Raw genomic sequence first — 21,950 nt, forward strand, 5'->3', positions numbered from 1 at the left:
AAGGTAGTCTGCTACATTCCCTGCTTGCACTCTGCTCACAACGTACATTGTCTGTAACTGTTACACTTTAATAAGCATACCTAATAATCTGTGCGTCTTTCTCCCGCTTTCTCCTGCTACAGATATCAGTGATCCTAACCTGGTAACCTAATCCCTGCTCTCCAGACCTGTCTGATTCCTCTCTATCAGTTACATCATGTTGGAGATCTTATCAACTGGACACCAATTGCCACTTACCTTGTCCCCTTTGATTCAGTTTTATACATCAGCCTTGTCTGGAAAGCAGTTTGATCATAATCCAAGTTTTACACAAAAACCTGGGCATAAATAAAAGCATTTGAATGTATTAATACTATTACAATTTGCTGCTTTATTTTTTTTTTAATCATATAATTATTCTTTTCACATAAATATTAATTTTGATAATTCAGTAGACCCTATGAAAACAGCAATTGTGTTTATTCTAGATTCAGTCGGGATGAATCAGTATGTTAATTTAATCTTAGCATGAAAGAATTCTGGAGCAGCAAAATACATTGAACTTGTTAAGTGCCTGTTAACGTGTTCATGTTAGTGCGCTAAAAGTCATTATTTTAAGTGTCTTTTAGTGACAATCTGATGGTGAAATGCTAACCTGAGCTATAGAGCATGCAGTTAGCTACCTATTTATATTTAGCTAACATAATCTAATGACAAGCCATTGTAATGTTGTTCAAGTAAACATAACAATACAATCAATAAAATTAAAAGAAAGTTTCTGATTTTACTCAATTAATTTTCTTTTACGTAATTTTGACAGCTGAGCGATAACATAAGCTGAGCTGCTACCTTTAGGTAAGCAGCATAGTAACGATGTAGCAATTTCTTTGCCCCACAACTTTTCTAGAAAATCCAGCTTGGTCTGAACAGTTATCAGGAGAAAACTATGCTGGCTAAAAATGTCACTGACGTCCACGGAAGTACCTTCCTGTATACAAAACAGCACTATTACTGTCAGATAGAGAGGTCACTGGGCTAGCTCTAGTTCTGATGCACTGCTGATTGATTGGTAGGCTTCATGTCCATTTCTGTGTAAATCTTCTCTTCAAAAATTAAATACAATATTTTAATAGAGGGCCAAACCCTGTCAGAATTCAATGCACAAGACAAACAGGATACAGAATATATTGCAAAAGTAAAAGATTAAGTAAAAGCAGTAGATTCTGCTTTTATGTATCATTTGCCTGAGCAAGATGCGTGGCATCTTTTCTTGGCTGTCAGTTCAGGTTAAGGTTTGGGGTTCGGTTCTGTGCTGTGCTGTGGTCAGTCTCAGAATAGAGTGAAGGTGTGCATCAGTGAGAAGAATCCTGTGTGTGTTTTTGTTAATTAACTGCTCACACAAATTTGTACTTACAAACTTGCAGTGTGCAAGCAACCTGTAGCAGAGACAAGGCATCTTTTCTGGGATGAAGTGTGGAAACTGTGTACCGCCCACATAGTCAAACTTTGCCAGTTATAATAAAAATATGAAATTAGCTCAAAGGCCAGATATAATGGATCTAATATATTATAATATAATGGATGGGCCTTAAATCTGACATGTCTGTTGTCAACCATCAGCTTTTGGGTGCATTGCTGTCACATCACCGGCATTCTGAATGGGTTTGGTACTACTCAATTTCAGTGTTAGGAGGATCATTTAGTATCTGTTTGACTTCTACAGTTGCCATTTGTTGCCAGTGTGGCCATTTTGGTGTAACCTTCTAGACAAATGGCATTGCTAATTAAGTTAAAATGATGTCTGGGGCAGGTGTATGATCATTGTACTGTATTATAGATTACACAAGTGTCACTTGCAGGTTAGAAATTAGCCTCATAATTGCACTGAAAACTAAAAAAATAAATAAATAAATAATAATAATAATAAAAAGGTGATTTTTGTTATTTGGTCAATGAAAACCGTACATTTGATTTTTTGGCTTAGCTGTTACTTTACAATCAGTAGTAATTTGTATTAAAATGTTTTCTTGATTTAGATAACATTCACTGGCGCATCTTGTCATGTTTCCCATATTGTACCCTGATTAGGATTAAGATCTGATGTAAATTCGGGGGGAAAACCATCGACGGTGAACCGACTGCTGTACTGCTTCTTCAACCAAACTATGGTCTTGGGCAGAGTTGGTTAACCCGTTCCAACCAGTTATTTCACACCCCATGATGATTGACATTTGTTTAGACCAATAGGATTAGACAGTGTTGCCGGCCCTCACACTAAGATCCAATCAGCGTGAGAAGATGAGAATGGGCCAAGCTCTTTTTCGACGTTTGTGTTGGCAGGGTAGTTCCTGCTTTACGCTAGCTGTTTCCAGTAATCGTGTTGTGAGAGGGAGAAAGCCATGTGTGTCCAGGCAAAGGTAAATTACCATAGTGAAATTGTATCAGAAAACATTTGTAACCATTGATTGATATCGCTTTAATATTTTGTAAATAAAAAAAAGATCTGGCCGATCGTAAGAGCTATGCGGCCTGTTCATGTACGTACTCCTGCTATGTTTTTTGTAGCACGTTGTCTTTGGTCCGGTTTGTTGATGAGACGAATTGAAAGAGTCCGAATGAAAGAGCGGCGAAAGTAAAAGACGAAAAGTTCAATTCTACCATAATCATCAATAAAAACTAGCCATCTTAAGCTTTATTAAAAAATACATACATCACTGGTTGGAGATAGCAAAGATTTAATAGCATTGTGTATAGTCGGTGTTTAATTTTAGCTTGATATCCTGCTAGTCATCGCCTGGATCTTACCTTCACTACACTGTAGACATCATGATCACAACTCATATAAGACTCTACAGTTATTTATTGTTTTGTTACTGAATGATAATTTAATATCGTTCCGTCATGTTTGATAATAGAAAGTGATCTATGACGGGGCACGATGTTGTACTGCGGTGTGCCGGTAGACATGAAACCATGCCGTAATTGAGATGATGTCTGATTTCTGACCTGATTCTCCACCTGAATCTCATTCTTCTGCTTCGTTGGCCCTTCAAGGGACTTTTCTCGTAAAAGACGACATAGTATTCGCTTAGAGAAGAAATAATTGGTCGAAAGAGGGAAGAGGGTTTTGTGAAAAAGAAGACTGTCTCACTTTTCCTCTCTTCTAAGGTTGATGGATGAGAGACTGGAGGTCCAGATTCACTCTAAGTAGTAAAATGTAAGTATGTTTCAACCTGTACTGGGTAATATTGCAAGTTTCTTGATTTCTTATTCTAAATGTGTTTAGACTGGGGTTTGTATTATTTCTTTTTTTCTTTTATACTGTTTGACTAGATGGCAGATCCCATTATGGACCTCTTTGATGAATCACCACTGTTTAATTTGGATTCCCTGCCAGAAGATGCGTTTTCTCAGGGTTCCTCAGACCCAGTTGAGGAGGCGCTGAAGTTGGCCCTGGGCCAAGTGGATCCTCCGTTACATTCAGGTCCTGGTCCAGAGAACAGTATCCCTGTCCTTAGTGATAATGTCCAAGCACCACTAACAACCACAACAACCATCGCTTCTGTTCCACCTCCCGTTTCCATTCAGACAGTACCTCAGATGTCTGTTTCCATAGCTAGTAGTAGCAGTGGGTCAACTGCTGTTCTTCTGAGTTCTCCTTTGACTGTATCGGGGTCTCAAGTTGCTTCACAGCAGGTGCAAACCCAACATCTTCTTACACAGCAGGCAGCAGGGCAGGCAGCCCCAAAAATAGTGATTCTAAAGAGCCCACAGGGTCAGACCCAAGTTCTACAGAGTGTCGCAGGAACTCCCGGCACCGCTGGGAAGCTTACCATTGCAAGAGTGGTGACGGGGACGCCTATAAGACCAGGAATGTCCATTGTCTCAGGAGGAACTGTATTAAACGCTACACAGTCTGCACAGGGACACGTCAAGGTGGGGACAGGTGTCCAGAGGTTGGTGCAAACAGCTAATGGACCTGTGAAGCAGGTGCTACTAACCTCGTTACCCCAGACACATGTCCAGTTACCCACACAAATGCAAGCACAGACAGAAATGCCAAAGTTGCAACTTCAGACTCAAGTACAGTCAGCACAGGTGTCGCTACAGACACCGGGTCAAGATCAGGTTGCTGTTACAACTGCAAGTACAGTGGCAGCCCAAACACAAGGTGTCACACTGTCAACCGTAGCACAACAGGTACGACTTTTTATTACAGCCATTTCAGTATTCTAGAATCTGTATTGCCTTTTGATTGTAAGCGATGAGATTAAAATTGTTGTATTTTTTAACACATGGTAACTGAATATACTACCAGATTTAGAAGCAGTTTTACTCATTCTTGCACATTTAAAAGTGCTGACATCTACCTTAAGCTACAAGAATGTGAATAACTGTTGTGCATTTTACAAGATTGTTTTTGTTCATTTTGATTAATCACCATCTGTATTGGTACTGCAACTAATCAGGCATAATCCAGTAATAGTTCACTAACTGATGCGAGGTGAAACCCTTTTGCCATGTTGAATCGACTGAACGCAGAATATATTACTAACATTTATTTTGTAAAAGAAGAAAATTGAATAGTGTATTTTTCAGTGCTTCTGGATTAATTTAGGGTTAATTGACAAGTAGATTCAGTGCTCACTGCCCAACAATGCATAATGTACTTGCTTTCTAGTTAATCATTCATTAAGACAATGTTCACATATTTTCAAACGTTTGAGTTGTCATGCAAACTCTCAATGTTTCTCATTCCAATAAAAATGATTAAAATATGCAATATCACTAGCATGAAAACAAGTGAAATCATGGCACTGTCAGGAGTAACTCATCCAAGTGACTGATAAATAAATTTTAAAATATTTTTCATATCGATTCTACATTCTAATGAGTTTAAATGCTTTCTGCAAGGAATACACACGTTATATACTTGCACTAATGAATGCATTTTATAAAGTTATGCAGGTGCCATGAAGCTGTTTATTCACAGCTATTTTGTTCATTTTAGACCCCTGCATTTGTTGTTATTTAACAACAGTAAATGTATTATAATAAATTAAGTGGACAGTAACAAAGTAAATGTGATTTGTGACAGTACTTAAGTAGGTTTTTTGCGTATCTGTATTTTATTGAAGTATTTTCTATTTGGGGAGATTTTTTCTTTAAATTCACTACATTTCAAAGTCATTCCTTACTTTTTACTCAACTACATTTTGCAAAATCAATTGTTCCTTTTTATTTATGAGCAGATAAAAACTTAACTGGTCAAATGCTCAGCAATCCACCAATCAGGGTCGAGTGCACGCTCAGTTTTTAACTGCTATCGTTTTAGCATGAGCATACAGTTCAGCGTCACTTTACCATATTGAGAGTAATAAAATGATGGAAGAAACTCCTGACATTACAAACATTTATGTATAACTGGTTAGTCAAAATTACAGAACGGACAAAATATACGATCATTAAAGAAGCGCTGCTAATATGCTTCCCATTGCCTCCTTTTCCTTTAACATAACTCGCAAAAACTCAATAGGTCAAATTAAAAATAACCTAGACAAGATATGCGTTTGATGCACCAACTAGACTTAACACAGAGCATGTAACTAAAAATATTGCTAAATGAACGTGAATGTTGACCACAAAGTGCATAGCTTTTAAACTGCAAAAAATTAAATTTAATCCACCTTTTTTTTTATTTTTTATTTTTTTAAATCTCTAATGAGAAAATTGTACTAAACTGTACTGATGAATGCAAAACATAAAATTGCTTGTCGTTTATTATCAACAGTTTATTATTATTAACATGAGATCAACATTTGAACAGTTAACATTTTTAAAACAATTTAAAATAAAATGCCTGCTTGGTTATATAATATATAAATTAACATTGTATAATATACTATACAAATAAAATAGAATCAATCAAATGAATGCAATACACTTTATTACTTTGATTAAATTGAGTAATCAATTAAATTGGTACAAATTAAAAAAAAAGGATTAATGGAAAAATTTTATGGTTTACATTGGTTGGACCCTATTTGGGAATACAGACGTGTTGGTAAATGTGTGTGTGTGTGTGTGTGTGTGTGTGTGTGTTACATTTAATGTTTAAACTTTTTTTAAAGATATGATCTTCACTGCTCTACTTATTTAAACATACTTTAACAAAGGTCTTAAGTCCTTTCATCCTTCACTCATTCACTCCCTCGATATGTACAATTGTCAGGATTTTCTCCATAGTTAGCTGCTAGCCACTTCCTGTTTAGCAGCTAACGATAGCACTATGGATTCTTAAGCGTTTTCGTGCATGCGCAAATTCAAATCTTTTCGCAGTTAGTTCTCACAGTGACACTGCGCTAACTCTAGTTTCTTTTTTATACCCCTGGCATTTTATACCCCTGGTTGTGTATGTTTTCATGTTTAATAATTAACAATGCACTCAAAGTGCGAGGCAGTGTCTGAACAAACTTGCGGTCCACAACTTTTTTTACGTTTCTGTGGGAACTTTTTACTATGTACTGTTACACCCCTAATAATAAGGATAATAAATATTTTGTGAGCGCACCAGTGTTATAATGTTGGAAAACTGCCGTTCGGCCCAGTTTCTGAAAGGAGGGCATCTTGTTCTGCTTCAGATTGTCATAGTACATGTTGGAAGCCATGTTTCCCCTAGATGAACTGCAGCTCACCAGTACCAGCAGCACTCATGCAGTCTCATACCATGATGCTACCACCACCATGCTTGACTGTAGGCAAGACCATTTTAATGGTTCCCCTCACCAGGGCGTCATCACACATGCTGGACACCATCTGAGCAAACAAGTTTATCTCAGTCTCATCAGACCACAGAACATGGTTTCGATAATTCATGCTCTTGGTCAGGTCGTCTTCAGCAAAGTGTTTGCAGGCTTTCTTGTGAGCAGCTTCAGAAGAGGCTTCATTCTGGGATGACTGCCTGCAAACCGACGTGTTACAATGTCTGGTGTACAGTCTGAGCTCTGACACGTGGACCTTCCTCTTCTGCAACCTCTAAATGCAAAGCACTGCTGCAGCACCCGTGTCTTTTTTTTAAACCGCTTCTGCGCCCTTGCAAGGACCTATGGACACTTGCGAGGTCTGTTCCGAATGGATCTTGTCTTGGAAAACCTCTGAATGACCCTGACCACTGTGCTGTAACTCAGTTTCAGAGTGTTAATGATGGTCTTATTAAATCAGCATCTTTGTGGAGAGCAACAATTCTAATTCTCAGAGTTTTTGCCATAAGGTGCCATGTTGAACATCCAGTAGTCACTATGAGAGAATTGTAATCAAAGCACCAAATCTGAACTGCTCTAATACAAAATACACACATTTGTATGGTCCTGTCATGCAGACAAAAACATGAACATGATGAATAGGACATGTGGCTTTGCCTGGTTGTCAGTAACAATGTACTTATGTATAACAATGTATTTATAGAGTTAAAGGCATAAATGGGTGTTTTGTTCAGTTTTTTTCAGGGCTATAAGCAACCCCTTGCAAGTAATTAGACCTTAATGCTACCCCAATCAACCATACAGGCAGATAATTCACTAAAGGAAAAAGCTCATTCACATTCCGCAGTGATAGGAATGTGTGAGTGGTTAATCATGCCAACATTATTTGACAATAAAATTGACGTTTCCTCTAAAAAAGCCATTTAGCTCAAGATTTAATCACAGTAGTGTGACATTCACCTAAACAGTTTTACAGAATAAAGTCTGAGCCTATTCAACGCATTCTGCCTTTGCACCAAAACCCTGTTAGCAAGCAGCGTCTCGCATATATCCATGTAAAAGGTGCATGCCTTCTATGACCTGTATAAGGGCTTGTATTGTAGCGTATTGTTAGTAGAATGTATTCAGTGATGTAAATTTAGCTTGTTTTAGCTCATATATTGACACTTAAGTATAATTATAAAATAACTTTTATGGGGAAGGTGATCGTTCAGTGGCTCTGGATCGGAAGGTCAGGACAGAAGGAACAGAGGTTTGAGAAACAAACATCTAATCAAAATGAATGCTTTGGGAAAGAATGAGATCACACAATATAGTGAAGTCAGTGGAGAGGAAGAGAAAAAGCGTTACAGACTGATTTTCCAGACTGACAGACGTTTTTCTTACTGAGCAGATGAGGTGCTTAATTATCTGTTTTGGTGTAAAGCTTGTAAAAAAAAAAAAGTTTTACTTCAAATATGATAACGGCTAATGGCTAAGAAGAGGTTTTGGGAAGTTTAGCATATCTGTTTGGTAATCTCTGCTCTATAGCAAATGAGTGAATAAGGTTAATAGCTGTCTTTATTGTTCTTATTCCCCATCATTTAGGCTGAACCTAAAAGGATCACGCTGGTGCTACAGCCGCCTTCACAGGGTGGGACAAACCAGGCTGGTGCAGTGACAGTTGGTGGCAGTCCATCAGCAGGAGCCGGTCAACAAGGCCAGCAGCCCAGGCTTTTATTGGGCTCTCTGCCGGGAAAATTAGTCCTTCAAGGTGGCCAGCTGGCCGCTTTTACCCAGGCTAGAGCAGGCCAGACAGGGGCACAACCAAAGGTGCTCACTATCCAGCTTCAGGTACAGCAGCAGCCCAACCAACAAGGAGCCAAGGTGAGTCAATACGCTTTCATAGGGTTTAGGTGAAGGGTCGAGTCTTCAGTGATGGAAATTCAATGGTACCTTAGTTCAGGAAGTATTCAGGGCTACTTTGAACAAGCTTATTCAAGTGAACGTCAAGGTTGTTTATTGGCCAACAGCATAACACTGAAGTGCCTGGCTAGCTTCTGTCTAAAATATTTTGGTTTAATACAAACCACTAAATAGTTTGCTTAAGATTTTCTGAAATATGGTCTCTTATGGAGGACTTGCACCCAAAATATTGTTGAATGTTAAACATGCAAGAAATGTTTTGTTTAGCATGATCTGCCAAGTCAGTGTTTCACAAAAAAAACCCCAACCTGATGCTCGCGAGTCACAACAGAACAGATCCAGTGCAACTGTCCTGAAATTACAGTTTACACAATAGCACTTCATTAAACTATAACTTTCACATGATGAGGATGACCAGTGTGTTTTCTCTTCAAGTGTTCATGCATCACTGTGATACTTCCATCCCACACAAGCTCTGCTTTGCATACCTTGCAGGTTACAGTCTTGTGTTTAATATAAAATCTTCTATGCCTTAGATGACTTACATTTTTTATTTTTATTTTTTGGACATTTTTATTATTGCCATTTGTTTGAACTTCATGTATGTAGAATTGGTTAATAAAAATAAAAACTTAAAGTTAGCTTGGAATAAACACTAATTCCTAAGCTTGTTCTTATTCAGTTTCAGCTGGTTTCTGGTCCAGCAAATGCTAGTGGTTGCCACCAAGTAGTCCAGGTTTCTCAAGGCCAGGGAGGACAAAGACTGGCTGTGCCTGTTAAGCTTCTGCTACAACAACAGGTAAGACGAACAGTTTATACAGGATCAAGTACAATAATTCGTTGTATGGACAAATTAAAAGTTACATTAGAAAGCATTCCTTTAAACATGGATTTGTATATTTTTCCGTGATGAGTGTGTACAGTTATCAAATTGTACAAAACTAGGCAAAAAACACATTCTTTGAAACTGTCTGCACAGCGATATCCATTCTCCTTCACATCCAACTTTCAGTCTCATAGTTTTAAGTCTGTCTTTATGATAAGTAACAGAGGCAGATGATACTGATTGCGGAGCGGAACACTGCTGGGTCATTATTAGAGGAATTCTGTAATGCTATAAGAAGGGCTCAGGACATAATGTTACCACTAGGGGACGACAACACAGATTTGCACATGTGGAAAAGGGCGAACTTGCATGCTTAAAAGAAATATAAAGCTATCCACAAACCAAAACCTTCTTCTTCTTCTTTTTTTTTTTTTTTTTTTTTTAAAACATTTAAGAAAAGTATTTCTGCTTACATGAAAACGTGTCTCTTTTTTACGATTAGATTTCACCAATTAAAGTTAAAGTGCTCTCCGATCACCATCATTCAAGATTTCTTTCAGTATTGCAGAACCTGCACTGTTTAGACCCCAAAAATCTGTTCCTTGGATGCTCATTACGGAAACACATTTGCAAATCATTCTTGGGTTTAAATGCTGCAGCTATTTTTAAAGCCAGAAAAGAAGTCAATATAAGAAGTGAATCTAAAATACAAGTATTTTGTGATATTTGGCACAGCTGAGATAACCATTACTTTTCTTTTCTTAATGTCTTGCATGTTTTAAGACAAGCTCAGCTTCATGTTCTGGGGGTGCTGTTTCGGTGGTGAAGGTCATCAATACCACAGCTGGATCTTCTGCTAACTCCACAACTGCCTCACAGGGTTTACGTATAGTCAAGTCCACTGAGCCCTTGAGGAAAGTAGAAACTCTGTGTAAGCAGGAGAAAGCCAACCGGATTGTGGCTGAGGCCATCGCACGGGCTAAAGCTCGTGGTGAGCGAAACATTCCACGGGTGCTCAGTCAAGATGAATTACCTGCTAGACAGACATCCGATGATCTGGATGGTGATGGTGGTCCAACTGGGACGAAGAAGAAAATTGCAGGAGGGAACAAAAAGAAAAGCCCTACATTGGGTGCACCTACTGTGAAAGCTTCAGTGGGAGACAAGAAGGTGAAGTTGAAAAGTTCTGGATCGGTGGTGTCCGGAGGAAGTGGAAGCTGTAAGAGTAAAGGCAAAACAAAACCCAAGTAAGTAGTCACTCTCTCTCTCTCTCTCTCTCTCTCTCTCTCTCTCTCTCTCTCCTCTCTCTCTCTTGCTCCCTCTCCCTCTCTCTCTCTCTCTCTTCCTCTCTCTCCCCCCCCTCTCCCTCTCCCCGTGTGTGTGTGTGTGTGTGTGTGTGTGTGTGTGTTATCACAAATGATAAATGGACAGTTAGGTGAAACCTGTAATGTGGAAGTGGTAGCTCAGTGTTTAAGACTCTGGTTTACTGATCGGAAAGTTGTGGTCTGAAGCCCCAGTATCGCCAAGCTGCCACTCTTGGGCCCCTGAGCGAGTCCCTTAACGCTGTGTGCTGCAGAGTTGCTGTATCATGGCTGACCCTGCGCTCTGACCCCAGCTTCCTAACATCGCTGCAATATATGCAAATTTCACCGTGCTGTAATGTACATGTTTACATTCTTCCATTCTTTCCATCCAGAACTAGTCAATTATAAAAGTGACTAATTTTGTATGGAAAAAGTTTATCCATATTATTTTCCAGCAGCGCACATCACTAGACAGCATCACAATTAATGTTGTGGTAAAACACGAGCACTGATATTCTACATGTAATATTTGCTAATGTTGGAAGGATCTTTTTTCAGAATTTAAAACAGAAAATTCCACAATACTCCTGGGTTGTGCCTGTGGATTGCTAACTGCTGAGAGCTTTCAAAACCTGAGATGCAGGTTTTGAAAGAAATACATCAGCGACACAGATCTTTTCCATTCCAACTTGTCCACATGTTGGACTTTATCTGTGTAACAGCTTGTGACTATGATGATGATGATATTGGTATGTCCTCTGTCAGAGCTGGAATTATAAAACCATAATAATATAAACTTCTGGACTTGATGGCCGTTTCTTACTGTGTGGTCGCCTCTGCAATCTGGTATGTAGTGTGGTCGACAGTAGCAACACACATTTAATTTGTTACTGTACTTAAGTAGCTTTTTCTCATATCTGTAGTGCTTCGTTTTGGGTAGACTTTAACTTTACTACATTTCAAAGTTAAATATCAAGTACATTTTGGAAAATCAGTCGTTCTTTTTTTAATTATGAGTGGATAAAAACATAACTGGTCAAACACGCAGCAAGCCACCAATCAGGGTCGAGCGTGCTCTCTGTTTTGAACTTGTTTTGATTCGCGCTTGGTGTATCTACTTATTACCAACATACAGTTCAGCATCAGTTCAACAAAGAGCAGAACATTTTGAGAGGATTAAATGCTGGAAGAAACTACTGACTCGAACTCGTCACAACACCTGTGGCCTCGTTTGAGGGTTTTTTGTAAGTAGTTTTGAGCTCATGATAATTTTAATAGATTTCAATCAGTGTTTGACTCATTAATATCATTCTATTAATGGCTTGGTGTGCTGAGCTGATTAAGCAGAAAGTCTTTTTTTTTTTTTTTTTTTTTTTTAACCATAATTAATCATAATTCTTTGGATACTTATGTACATTTTTGTACTTTTACCCAAGTGAAAGTTTAAAAGGAGCACTTTTACTTGAGTGATATTTTAAAGTGTATCTCCACATACCATGTTCCTCTGCTCACTACTTGGTGGACTTTTTGAAATGTTGCTAGAATAATGTTGCTATTTTTACCTATAATTTGTTCTTTAGACCTCGTGTCAATCTGACTGGAAATTGATTAAACAGTTCCAGAGAAATTGCAGTTTAGTTTTTTGTCATATCCCACTTTGTTACTGTGTTGTTTTAAATAGTGCCCTGGCTATTCACAGCATGGCCATTGATTTATATTCATTATCTGATTGATTTAACAACAGGGATGTGCATCTCCATAACTGATACATTCGCACCTGCCTTGACAACACTGTGCTCTCCAAAAAGATTTAGACCCACTCAAACCAATAGCCGTGGATAAACTGCAAAGTTTGATGTATGCTCTGAGCTACTCTGCTGCATTTGATCCAGTTACTACCAGTGATTACAAGAAGGCCAGATATGATCATTAAAGAGCCATTAGGAATGCCAAAGGGAATACAGACCGAGACTGGCGTCTCATTACTCTACTGCTGTGGCAGTGACAACAGAATATCGCAGAATTTCAGGGCAGAAGCAGGTGTGAGATCACTGACAGCCGCAACATATTTGATGAATTGAGATTCCCAACAATACAATACACACTAATCTTCCACACCTGGAAAATAAAGACAGTTATGTTTGAAAGCTTTTTATCGTTTCAACACAGTAATACCATTGAAGCTTTCCAAAAAGCTGCACAGACTTGGTGTACCACTCCTTCTCTGCAGCTCTTGGCTTTCTAATGGGCAGACTTCAGACGGTTACCATTGGGAACCACAAATCCAGGTCACTAATCATAAACACATGTACCCCACAGGGCTGTGTACTGCACCCCACATTCTACACACTCTTCACCCACAGCTCATGGCCTCACAGAACAACACCAGCATTCTCAAATTTGCTGATGACACAACAGACGTTAAACAGATTACACAAGGTGATGAGTCAGCATACAGGAGGGAAGTGAAGGGAAGCTGACTTGGTGCAGTGCTAGGATAACAGACCCTCTCTGAATGCCAGAAAAACAAAGGAGATGGTTGTTGATCCACGGAGGAGCAGGGAGCAGCACACAGCTTTATACATAGTTGAGATCTGGAGAGGGTGAGCAGCTTCTGTTTCCTGGGTGTTCCCATGACAAAGGATCTCACCTGGTCTCATAACCCTACACAGCTGGTCACTGGAAATCACGTCAGCATAATCACGTCTTAAGAAGGCTGAGGAAATATGGTGTGCCAAGCTGAATTCTCAGAGGCTTTGATAGGTGTGCTGTTAAGAGTGTCCTCACCAGCTCCATCACATACTGGTTTCTAAGCTGCACAGCAAATGATTGTAAGGGTGGTGAGAGCTGGTTAAGCCATTGCTGGAGCAGCATTATCAACACCTCTACCAAGCCAGAGTCATCAGGGGAGATCATCATTGTCAAATACGATAAACACACCAGCACAGACTTCTTACACTCATAACAGCAGGCAGAGGCTACAGGTGTGTTTAAGGCAGAACGTCAAGTCTGATAAAGATTTTACTCACAGACCATCAGGCTTGTTAATGACACCCACCCTCTGAACCCAAGAGGTGTTTACTACCACACATACAGACACACACACACAAATCCGGATCTCATATTACATATTACATAAGACTACCTCTGTGTACTATTTTGGCACACACACCCCTTTACACTGGGAATACCAATATGGACCCATTTTTACAGTGCCAGCTGTACACTTTTTACTTCTGTAATAGGTTTCCATGGGCTGCTTGTAGAATTCAGAGTATGAATTTAATTGCATGGTGTATCAGTCTGTTTACTGTACAAATTCTTGAATCTGAATCTAATCTCAAACAGACTGCGTGTTTTTGGGAAACTTGCTGTCTACTTTGCCCCGAGTTTGTGGTGATCGCTTTAAATACCAGCTAAATAATCTTCTGCCACCGAAATCTTTTTTTTTTTTTATGAAAAAAGAAGTAGCTTAAAAATGACAAGCTTTGTTTTTCATGTTTTATTTCAACAAAATATTTTAAATGGACAAAAGTACTATGGACAAAGCCGGCTTCAGATTTTGCTGGGAAGATGATTGTGATTTAAAGTTGAAAAACATTTTGAACATGGACATGTGTATTAGTTGCCTCTTGCATGCCTATCCTACATTTACAAACCTTAACTAGCGAAATCTAATGACTTTTTTTCCTACCTTATGTCTTTGTAAATAAGCTTTTTTTAGTAATGAAGAAAACATTATTCCTGATGTTTTTGTTGCACCAGTAAAGTTCATTAAGAGTCTTTCCTTGTAATTTAGATTGTGCCAGTGTCGTTCTGGATCCATTTATCAATTACTGTTCATTAATTTTAAAAAGCTTTAAATATATATATTGATCTGTACTTCAATTGAACAAATTAAAAAGTTGATGTTATGGTGGTCTAATACACTGATTATTCAACACTCTTGATATCAGACAGTGTGTAACATGGATCTCGTTTGACACACCTGGTGTCAGGCTTTAAACTAAATACCCAAGTTTCTTTTATATGTACAAGTGGAATATTTTCTCAGATCTATAGGTCAGTTTTGTTATTTTTTATCTTTTCTTTGTTTCTCTGCAGCACTATCACTCTAGTGGGTGGCAAAAAAAGGAAAAGAAATGCATCTTCAGACCATTCAGATGGAGAACTGAACCCTCCTGCTACAAGTCTCACACAGGAAGAAAGCCTTTCTCAGGTAAGGCCTGGTTTTCACTCTGCACATATTTTGAACTTGAGGTTGCCATGCATAATCGGATGCCTAGTTCCCATTTCACATTTCTTTATAATGTCCACCTGAAGGCGAAAAATGGAAACATTTTGGAAAGTCACTAACCTTTAAAAGCTTAGCGTTTTCCCTACATTAACATGTTCACTACATCTCAGGAAGGAGGATTAAATAAGCTGATTAGAGTAATTATGTTGGTGATTGGTGGTACTGCATTAACACTGAGTTCAGAACCTGGGATGTAAAAGTTCTTCTTCAATACCACTCCTGCATTATTTAAAAAAGTTCTTTCAATATTTAAGCTATCAGAAGACCATGCATGGAATGTTGAGGTAGAAAGAAATTAATTGAAGGTATGTTTTATCTTAAGGGAGCATTCACAATCCCTTCTATAGAACATCTCTGAAATATACAATTATTTATTTACTAACAAACTTTAATCTTATGGTCATATTCACTACCTCAGCACTTTACCAGGTTTTCTAACAATATTTTATTTGTATAGTGTGATATAATTAAACATAGCTACTTGTTGCTTGTGTTTTGTTTGTTTACTAGTTCCAGGATTCAGGCTGACCTTTTATGAAATTGTTGGTGAAATAATGTCCGAGCTGCAAAACAAAATATGGGCCATTGTTGTGTTTGTTCGTCTTACTAATGATTTGCTTTTTTTTTTTTTTCTTTTCCTAATTTTGACCTCCCAAAAGATGAGACGTTCTAATCGTCAAGTGAAAAGGAAAAAGTATACAGAGGATTTGGATATCAAAATCACGGATGATGAAGATGAGCCAGGGGAAGATGTGGATGTGACCACCCCAATCACCATATTGACTACAGGACATTCTCAGTCTATGGGGCCTCCATTTCAAGAGCTAGAAGGAGATGGCCTTCCCAGCATGCAGTTCTTTGTGGTAAAACTGTTGTGGCATTACTGTTCACATTTGTATTTTTTTTTTTGCATTGTTATTGGAAGATGCTACTGTCAAATGGTATGCAATCTCACATCTCCACACAATTTTGTTCAGGCGGAAAATATTTTTGTAGCTTTTAGTTATATTTCAATCAAATGTTTAATTATGAGTAAGTATATTTCTTGAATCTGCCAATGGTGCATGTTAATTACATGCCAGGGGCTGTTAACATTCACTTGGTGTACAATAATCCTGATAGACATCCCTGAATAGTTCTGTTTTCCTTGGTCCAGGTGAGAGAAAGCGGTGTGCAGGCTGTGGTTGGTGGTTTTTGATTTTGTTGGACTGAGATGTAGCTGTTGGGAGGAGTAGCTGAAGGCTCTGCCTGTTTTTCAAAGCACTCTAACAATGTGGAAGTGAACGCTACAGTGCGTTAGTCAGTCATGAGGCAGGATGGGGTGTTAAACTTCGTACACATCCTGGGAGATGACCAGGCCACATCCTTTTGTCGTGTTAACGTTGTTCTGATTTTCAACTTGAAATGTAAATGCAATTAAAAAATTTTTTGTGTACCTCAGGAAAATCCAAGTGAAGAAGATGCGGCAATTGTAGATAAAATTTTGACTATGCGCCTTACCAAAAAGGAGGTAAGTTAACACCCGTGACCTATTCTCATTGTTGTGTTAGAAACCTCCTAACCTACATGCACTTCTTTAGGTATCTCCAGGCCAGTATATAAATGTAGAGGAATTCTTTGTCAAATACAAAAACTAGTAAGTACTGGCTTTTTATTTTATGAAATATATATAATCAAAGACATAAATGTATTTCTGCGAGATTGAACTTACATGCAACAAACATTCTAGTTCCTACTTGCACTGTGAATGGGCCAGTCTGGAGCAACTTGAGCGAGACAAGAGGATCCACCAGAAGCTGAAGAGATTTAAGGCTAAACAGTCTCAGATGAGAACCTTCTTCCACGAGGTGGGTCTTTGTTAAAGTATTTGGATATACATTCTGACACACAAGTTCTGAAAGGAAATTGGGGAAACTCGATTTGTTGTGACAACCTGATTTGTGCATCTTTCTTCAGTCTGATTCCAGACTGTGTCTTAGTGTTTTTCCAGCACCAGCTACAATATCAATTAAAACTGTTTGGTTATTTATTGTAAAATAATTTCTATGAAAAGCATTTCTCTACTGTGGTAGCAGCCATTTTGTCAGTGAAATTTGACAAAAGTTGTATGTAAATGTCTGCAGTAAAACAGATGAATAAAAGTAACATCGGTAGGGTTAAAAACGCTGGCTTGCTCATTAGCGATAAACCCACACTTATAAGGAACAAACTTATACGCACAAAACTTCTCCTTTAATCAGCTTTATAATCTCTTTATAAGCTGCTTTTAGACAATGGCCATTGTTAGATGTGCTTTACACACAAATCAATTAAATTGAAATTTAAAAGACAATGGCTGCACTGTTTGCACACATCCAGTAAATGCAGTAGTAGATGACAGCTGACCACCTCCATACTAATAAAATATTTAGATAAAAAAAAAACATTTATGCTGCACGTCATAGAACATGGAGCACGTCAAAGAACATGGAGCACGTCATAGAACATGGAGCACGTCAAAGAACATGGAGCACGTCATAGAACATGGAGCACGTCATAGAACATGGAGCACGTCATAGAACATGGAGCACGTCATAGAACATGGAGCACATCATGAGGGAATCAGTGAAACAGTAAAAAGAAAGTGAGCACATTTGCAAATTGTACTGAAATCTTGCACAGCACTTTGGAACAGAACAATAAAAGCAAAAAAAGAATACCACCTTCTCATTTTGTAAGGTGGGTTTAGTACATTTCAACCACCCTTTCTGTAGAGGGCAAATTTCAGCATCTGCATATTTAAGTGCAGACACAAGATACAATACACAGAGATTTTCTATAATTGTCCACTTCACAAACACCAGAGGATCTTTCACATACAGATGCTATACAAATATTGCTTTGGTCAACACCATTCTCTCGTGACTGTTGAGTTGTGATGAATTCTGCACATGAGAAGCTTCACTGTTAACAGTCTTGTTCTGATCCTCTGGTGTAGCTACATTCATTTCTTCTGACTGAATGCTCGGCTTCTTTAAACAGTTTGAACCTTTTGCAGTGAACGGGCATTTATATTCAGGGTGTTTATCAGACCCCTTTATCCAAGTCTCTATCAGTAAATAAATCAACACTGGTTTACTAAGTTGCAATCTTAGGATACCATCAACCTAAAAACTCTGGAGGAGTTTTTGTTTTATTTTTTATTTTTTTATATACATGAAACAATCAGCAAAAATAAGTGCCAGCTCAGGTGTTTCAGGAAGAGGTTGGTCTTTATCTGTGGTTTTAAGCTTTTCAAACTTCTAGAGGAAGTTAATTTCACCACCTTGGTGCCAGTACAGAAAATATATATGATATAAATATATTTCTACTTATTTCCCTGAGAGACAGTGGGTCCTGTCGAGCAGTGCTAGAAGATCTAAGGGTGTGTGGTGCAGTGCGATTAGTGAAGAGCTTTAGGGACTATTAGGGGTGTAACAGTATACATAAATAAACCGAAGCGCTTGAGTACAGCGCTTTCAGTTCACTGCTTATGTACTGAATGCAATCATTTTTACATGTGGAACATAATTAATATCTTGAGTTCCTTTACGGGACATATTCATTGGCAGATCGCAAATTTGTTTAGTCTCCACCTTGCACTTTAAGCACAGTGTTGCTCTAGTTATTTTTTATTATTATCCAACTTGAACGCATACACAACCATGTCGAGTTTCTAAAAAACAAAATAAAGTTAGGGCACAGTCACTTTGGCTTCTCAGTCTGTCGCAAATCCGATTTAATGCACGTTAAACTCGATTCTGTTTTGCACATGCGTGAAATCGCTCCCACTTCTTTTTTTACATCAGGGTTTCTCTTGCGTTTTATTTACAATTTCAAGAATTTCCTGACAATTCCACATATCGAGGGAGTGAATGAAGGAAGGATTAAAGGCATCTGTTAAAATATGCTGAAATAAGAACAGTTAAGTAGATCTTATCTTTAGAAAAGTAAATATTGAATGTAAAACACTTGTATACATATTACCCAAATGGAGTTTAACTAATGTAAAATATTTCATTAAATGTTTTCCTTTATTTAATTTTGTTAAAAGTGTGGTGCATTAATTCATTTTATTCTTTTTGAATAAATAGTTTCTATATTATTTAACCAGCAGGCATTTTATTTGAAATTGTTTAAAAAATGTAAACTGTTATTAACATATGTGAACATCTATATACCACGTTTATAAAAAAAAAAAAGCAATTTTATGTTTTCATTTCATCCCTCTTACGGTACTGAACTCTAACCGAGGTACGTTCCAAACCATGAATTTGGTGTACAGTTGCACCACTATCATATCATATAATGAAACAATGCGCCATATCTTATTTCTATTCTAACCACAGAATTCACCGAGTTCCAAACCACAATAAGTTACTCATTTTTGTGTTCATGAAAATGTTAATCTCAACCAGTGACTAAAACTAAAAAACTACCGTTATCTTCCTTTTATGTAAGAAAGGTAAATAGAGATGACAAAAGTTCTTCATATGACAATAGGTAGAATCAGTGTTCTAAACTAAAGATTTTCACACTGCTAATTGGTACCAAGCTTGAATTGCGCTGTAGGTGTTTTGCTCATCTGTACTTGTATATTGGCGCCACCTGCTGTGCTTTTCAAACCACTACAGTTTGGCATTGAACAGTGTTGTCAGTATGTAGGATTTATTTTTGGTTCAGGTTAATTAGGTTTGTGCTGTTACAGGAGACACAACGTTACAGAAATACATGGATTACGAATATAAATTTCAGCATCAGAAATGAATCCCTACAAGTTTATCTTCAGTATTTAGCTAGTGTTGAAAGTGGCTGAATTTCCCTGAGATGGTATGAGGAAGAAACCTTGAGATGAACCAGACACAAAAGGGGAGAGCATCCTTATTTGGGCTGCACCACATGTTCATTAATTCTAGTTCCACCATTGTTGAGGTTATTAACTGTTCACTGATGGCACTAATAAAATTGTTAGATTTCTCTGGATTGATAGGTGTCTGTAAAGTTTCTGTCAAAATTAAAAGTGCATTTATTACAATTTATTGAATGTATTATGTATTTGAATGACAGCTTATAAATCTACCTGTTCACTAAAATTCCGATCCAGTGGATCACTGCTGTTCTAGCTGATGTCATTCAACTTTACATAAAAAAGAGAAGAAAAACTGTACCTTTTAAGGGTCATCTAGGTCTTGATTGCAGCCGTATTAGCTGGAGAAAGAGTTTTAGCAGCTGGAGCACAGCAGGAAAATGAAGATGTCAAACTCACGAGCAAGGAAATGAGTATAAAGAATGTAGCCCCTTTTTTGCAGGATTTTAAATTTCCCACAAGATCACTCAATCCTGAAAGCAGCTAGCTGGTCTCATGTACGTTACAACACACACACGCACACACACATGCATACAAATTACCTACCTGTTAACTTAAGCAAGCTGTTTAAGGTTAAAGACAGAAGTAATATCCGAATCAGTTTTGATTTGAGCCTCAGCGTTAGAGGGTAAAGAGCAGCTTGTGTCTCAAAACAAATTTGGGACAGAACCATGTTTACTATTGTGTGGCATTCCTTCTTCTAACAGTCCATATAAGTGTGGGAACTGAGGAGACTAGTTGCTGAAGTTTGGGAGAGGGATGTACAACAGTTCTCTGTCTGTCATGGTTTTTTTTTTTTTGTTTCATGTTTAGTTTAGGCTGGCCAGTTTAGCATTTGGTCTATTGCTGAAATATGCACAGTCTTCTCTGAGAAAGACATCATTTGTATTGAAGCATATGTTGCTCTAAACACGATCTATACCTTTCAGTACTGAAGGTGACTTTCCAAATGTGCGAGCTGTCCATTCCATAGGCACTAATGCCATCAGACAAACAGACTTTTAATTGGGCTGCTAGTGTAGCAAGCCAAATGATCCTTCTCATCTTTATTCCAGGGGGTGTTTCATCCATTGTTTCATGAATTTCAAGTTTAGATCTAACCACATAACAGTTTTCCACTTCGGGCCAATTTAGATGCTGGTGTTTCTAGATCATGTACACGTATAGCTGCTGACACAGCAAACGGTCTTCATATATTGATTTTATTGAGGTGTTTTTGAGCCCATGCAGTGATTTTTATTACAAAATCATGCCAGTTTTTCATGCAGTGCCACCATGAACTTCCAATATTGGTTTTGTCTCAAGAATCTCGAAATGTATTGATATTATGTACTGTCGCAGAAAATATAAGTCTTGCAATCTGTGGTTGAGGAACATTTATTCTGAAATTGTTCCACAATTTGTACGCAGTTTTTTACAGATTGGTGAATTCTTTACTTTTGAGAGCCTCTCACAGATACTCTACGTTTTGTTTAAATGTATTTATTTATTTATTTATTTTAAATGCCTAGTCATGTTAATGGCCTGTTGCCAATTAACATAACTGGTCCTGAAATGTTCCTCCAGCTGTCATTTTTTAGTAACACATTTCCAGTAAGGCACTTTCCAGCCTTTTGTTGCCTTTTTTGAGAGATGTTGCAGCCATTAAATGCAAACTGAACTATTTTGCTTGAATGGTACATTTCCTCACTTTAAATATTTCATGCTAATGTGTATTTTAAGTTTTCAAATCAATGCATTGTTTTATCATTAATCACCGAGCCCCAACTTTGTTGATTTTTATAGGAGAAATTAAATGTAGCCTTGTACAAAAACATCTGTGGAGAGTTAAATGAGGTGTTTTCTTGTGAATGTGACCTCATTTACAAAAGTCAAACTAAGGGTACGCCGATTGTTCAATCGTCGATAATAATCGGGCAATAATCACGTTGGGAATTTTGATCGGCAGTTTCTATTAAGTCCTGTCAAGAAGGGCCGACCAGATGATGAAAAC

At 37.9% G+C, this 21,950-nt stretch overlaps 1 protein-coding gene and 1 long non-coding RNA gene across 3 annotated transcripts in view; one reads left to right on the plus strand and one right to left on the minus strand.

Annotated features, from left to right (window-relative positions):
- Positions 1-245: 245 nt before the first annotated feature.
- On the minus strand, positions 246-21,550 carry LOC124386882. The gene is made up of 3 exons (XR_006926043.1): positions 20,504-21,550; positions 20,259-20,319; positions 246-317 (listed from the first exon to the last, which is right to left on the minus strand). It is a non-coding gene; the product is annotated as an uncharacterized LOC124386882 (long non-coding RNA).
- Positions 2,289-21,950, plus strand: part of chd8 (chromodomain helicase DNA binding protein 8) — a 63,464-nt gene continuing 43,802 nt past the window's right edge. For both annotated transcript variants that reach the window (XM_046850896.1, XM_046850897.1), the window contains exons 1-11: positions 2,289-2,396; positions 3,148-3,196; positions 3,313-4,179; positions 8,328-8,606; positions 9,328-9,444; positions 10,255-10,718; positions 14,880-14,994; positions 15,732-15,935; positions 16,514-16,582; positions 16,653-16,708; positions 16,802-16,919. In XM_046850896.1, the coding sequence (XP_046706852.1) occupies positions 3,313-4,179; positions 8,328-8,606; positions 9,328-9,444; positions 10,255-10,718; positions 14,880-14,994; positions 15,732-15,935; positions 16,514-16,582; positions 16,653-16,708; positions 16,802-16,919 (2,289 nt within the window). In that variant the 5' untranslated portion in view covers positions 2,289-2,396; positions 3,148-3,196. The remainder of the gene's footprint in view (positions 2,397-3,147; positions 3,197-3,312; positions 4,180-8,327; positions 8,607-9,327; positions 9,445-10,254; positions 10,719-14,879; positions 14,995-15,731; positions 15,936-16,513; positions 16,583-16,652; positions 16,709-16,801; positions 16,920-21,950) is intronic.

Source organism: Silurus meridionalis, chromosome 6 (assembly GCF_014805685.1).
Source record: "Silurus meridionalis isolate SWU-2019-XX chromosome 6, ASM1480568v1, whole genome shotgun sequence".
In the NCBI taxonomy this organism is placed as follows: domain Eukaryota; kingdom Metazoa; phylum Chordata; class Actinopteri; order Siluriformes; family Siluridae; genus Silurus; species Silurus meridionalis.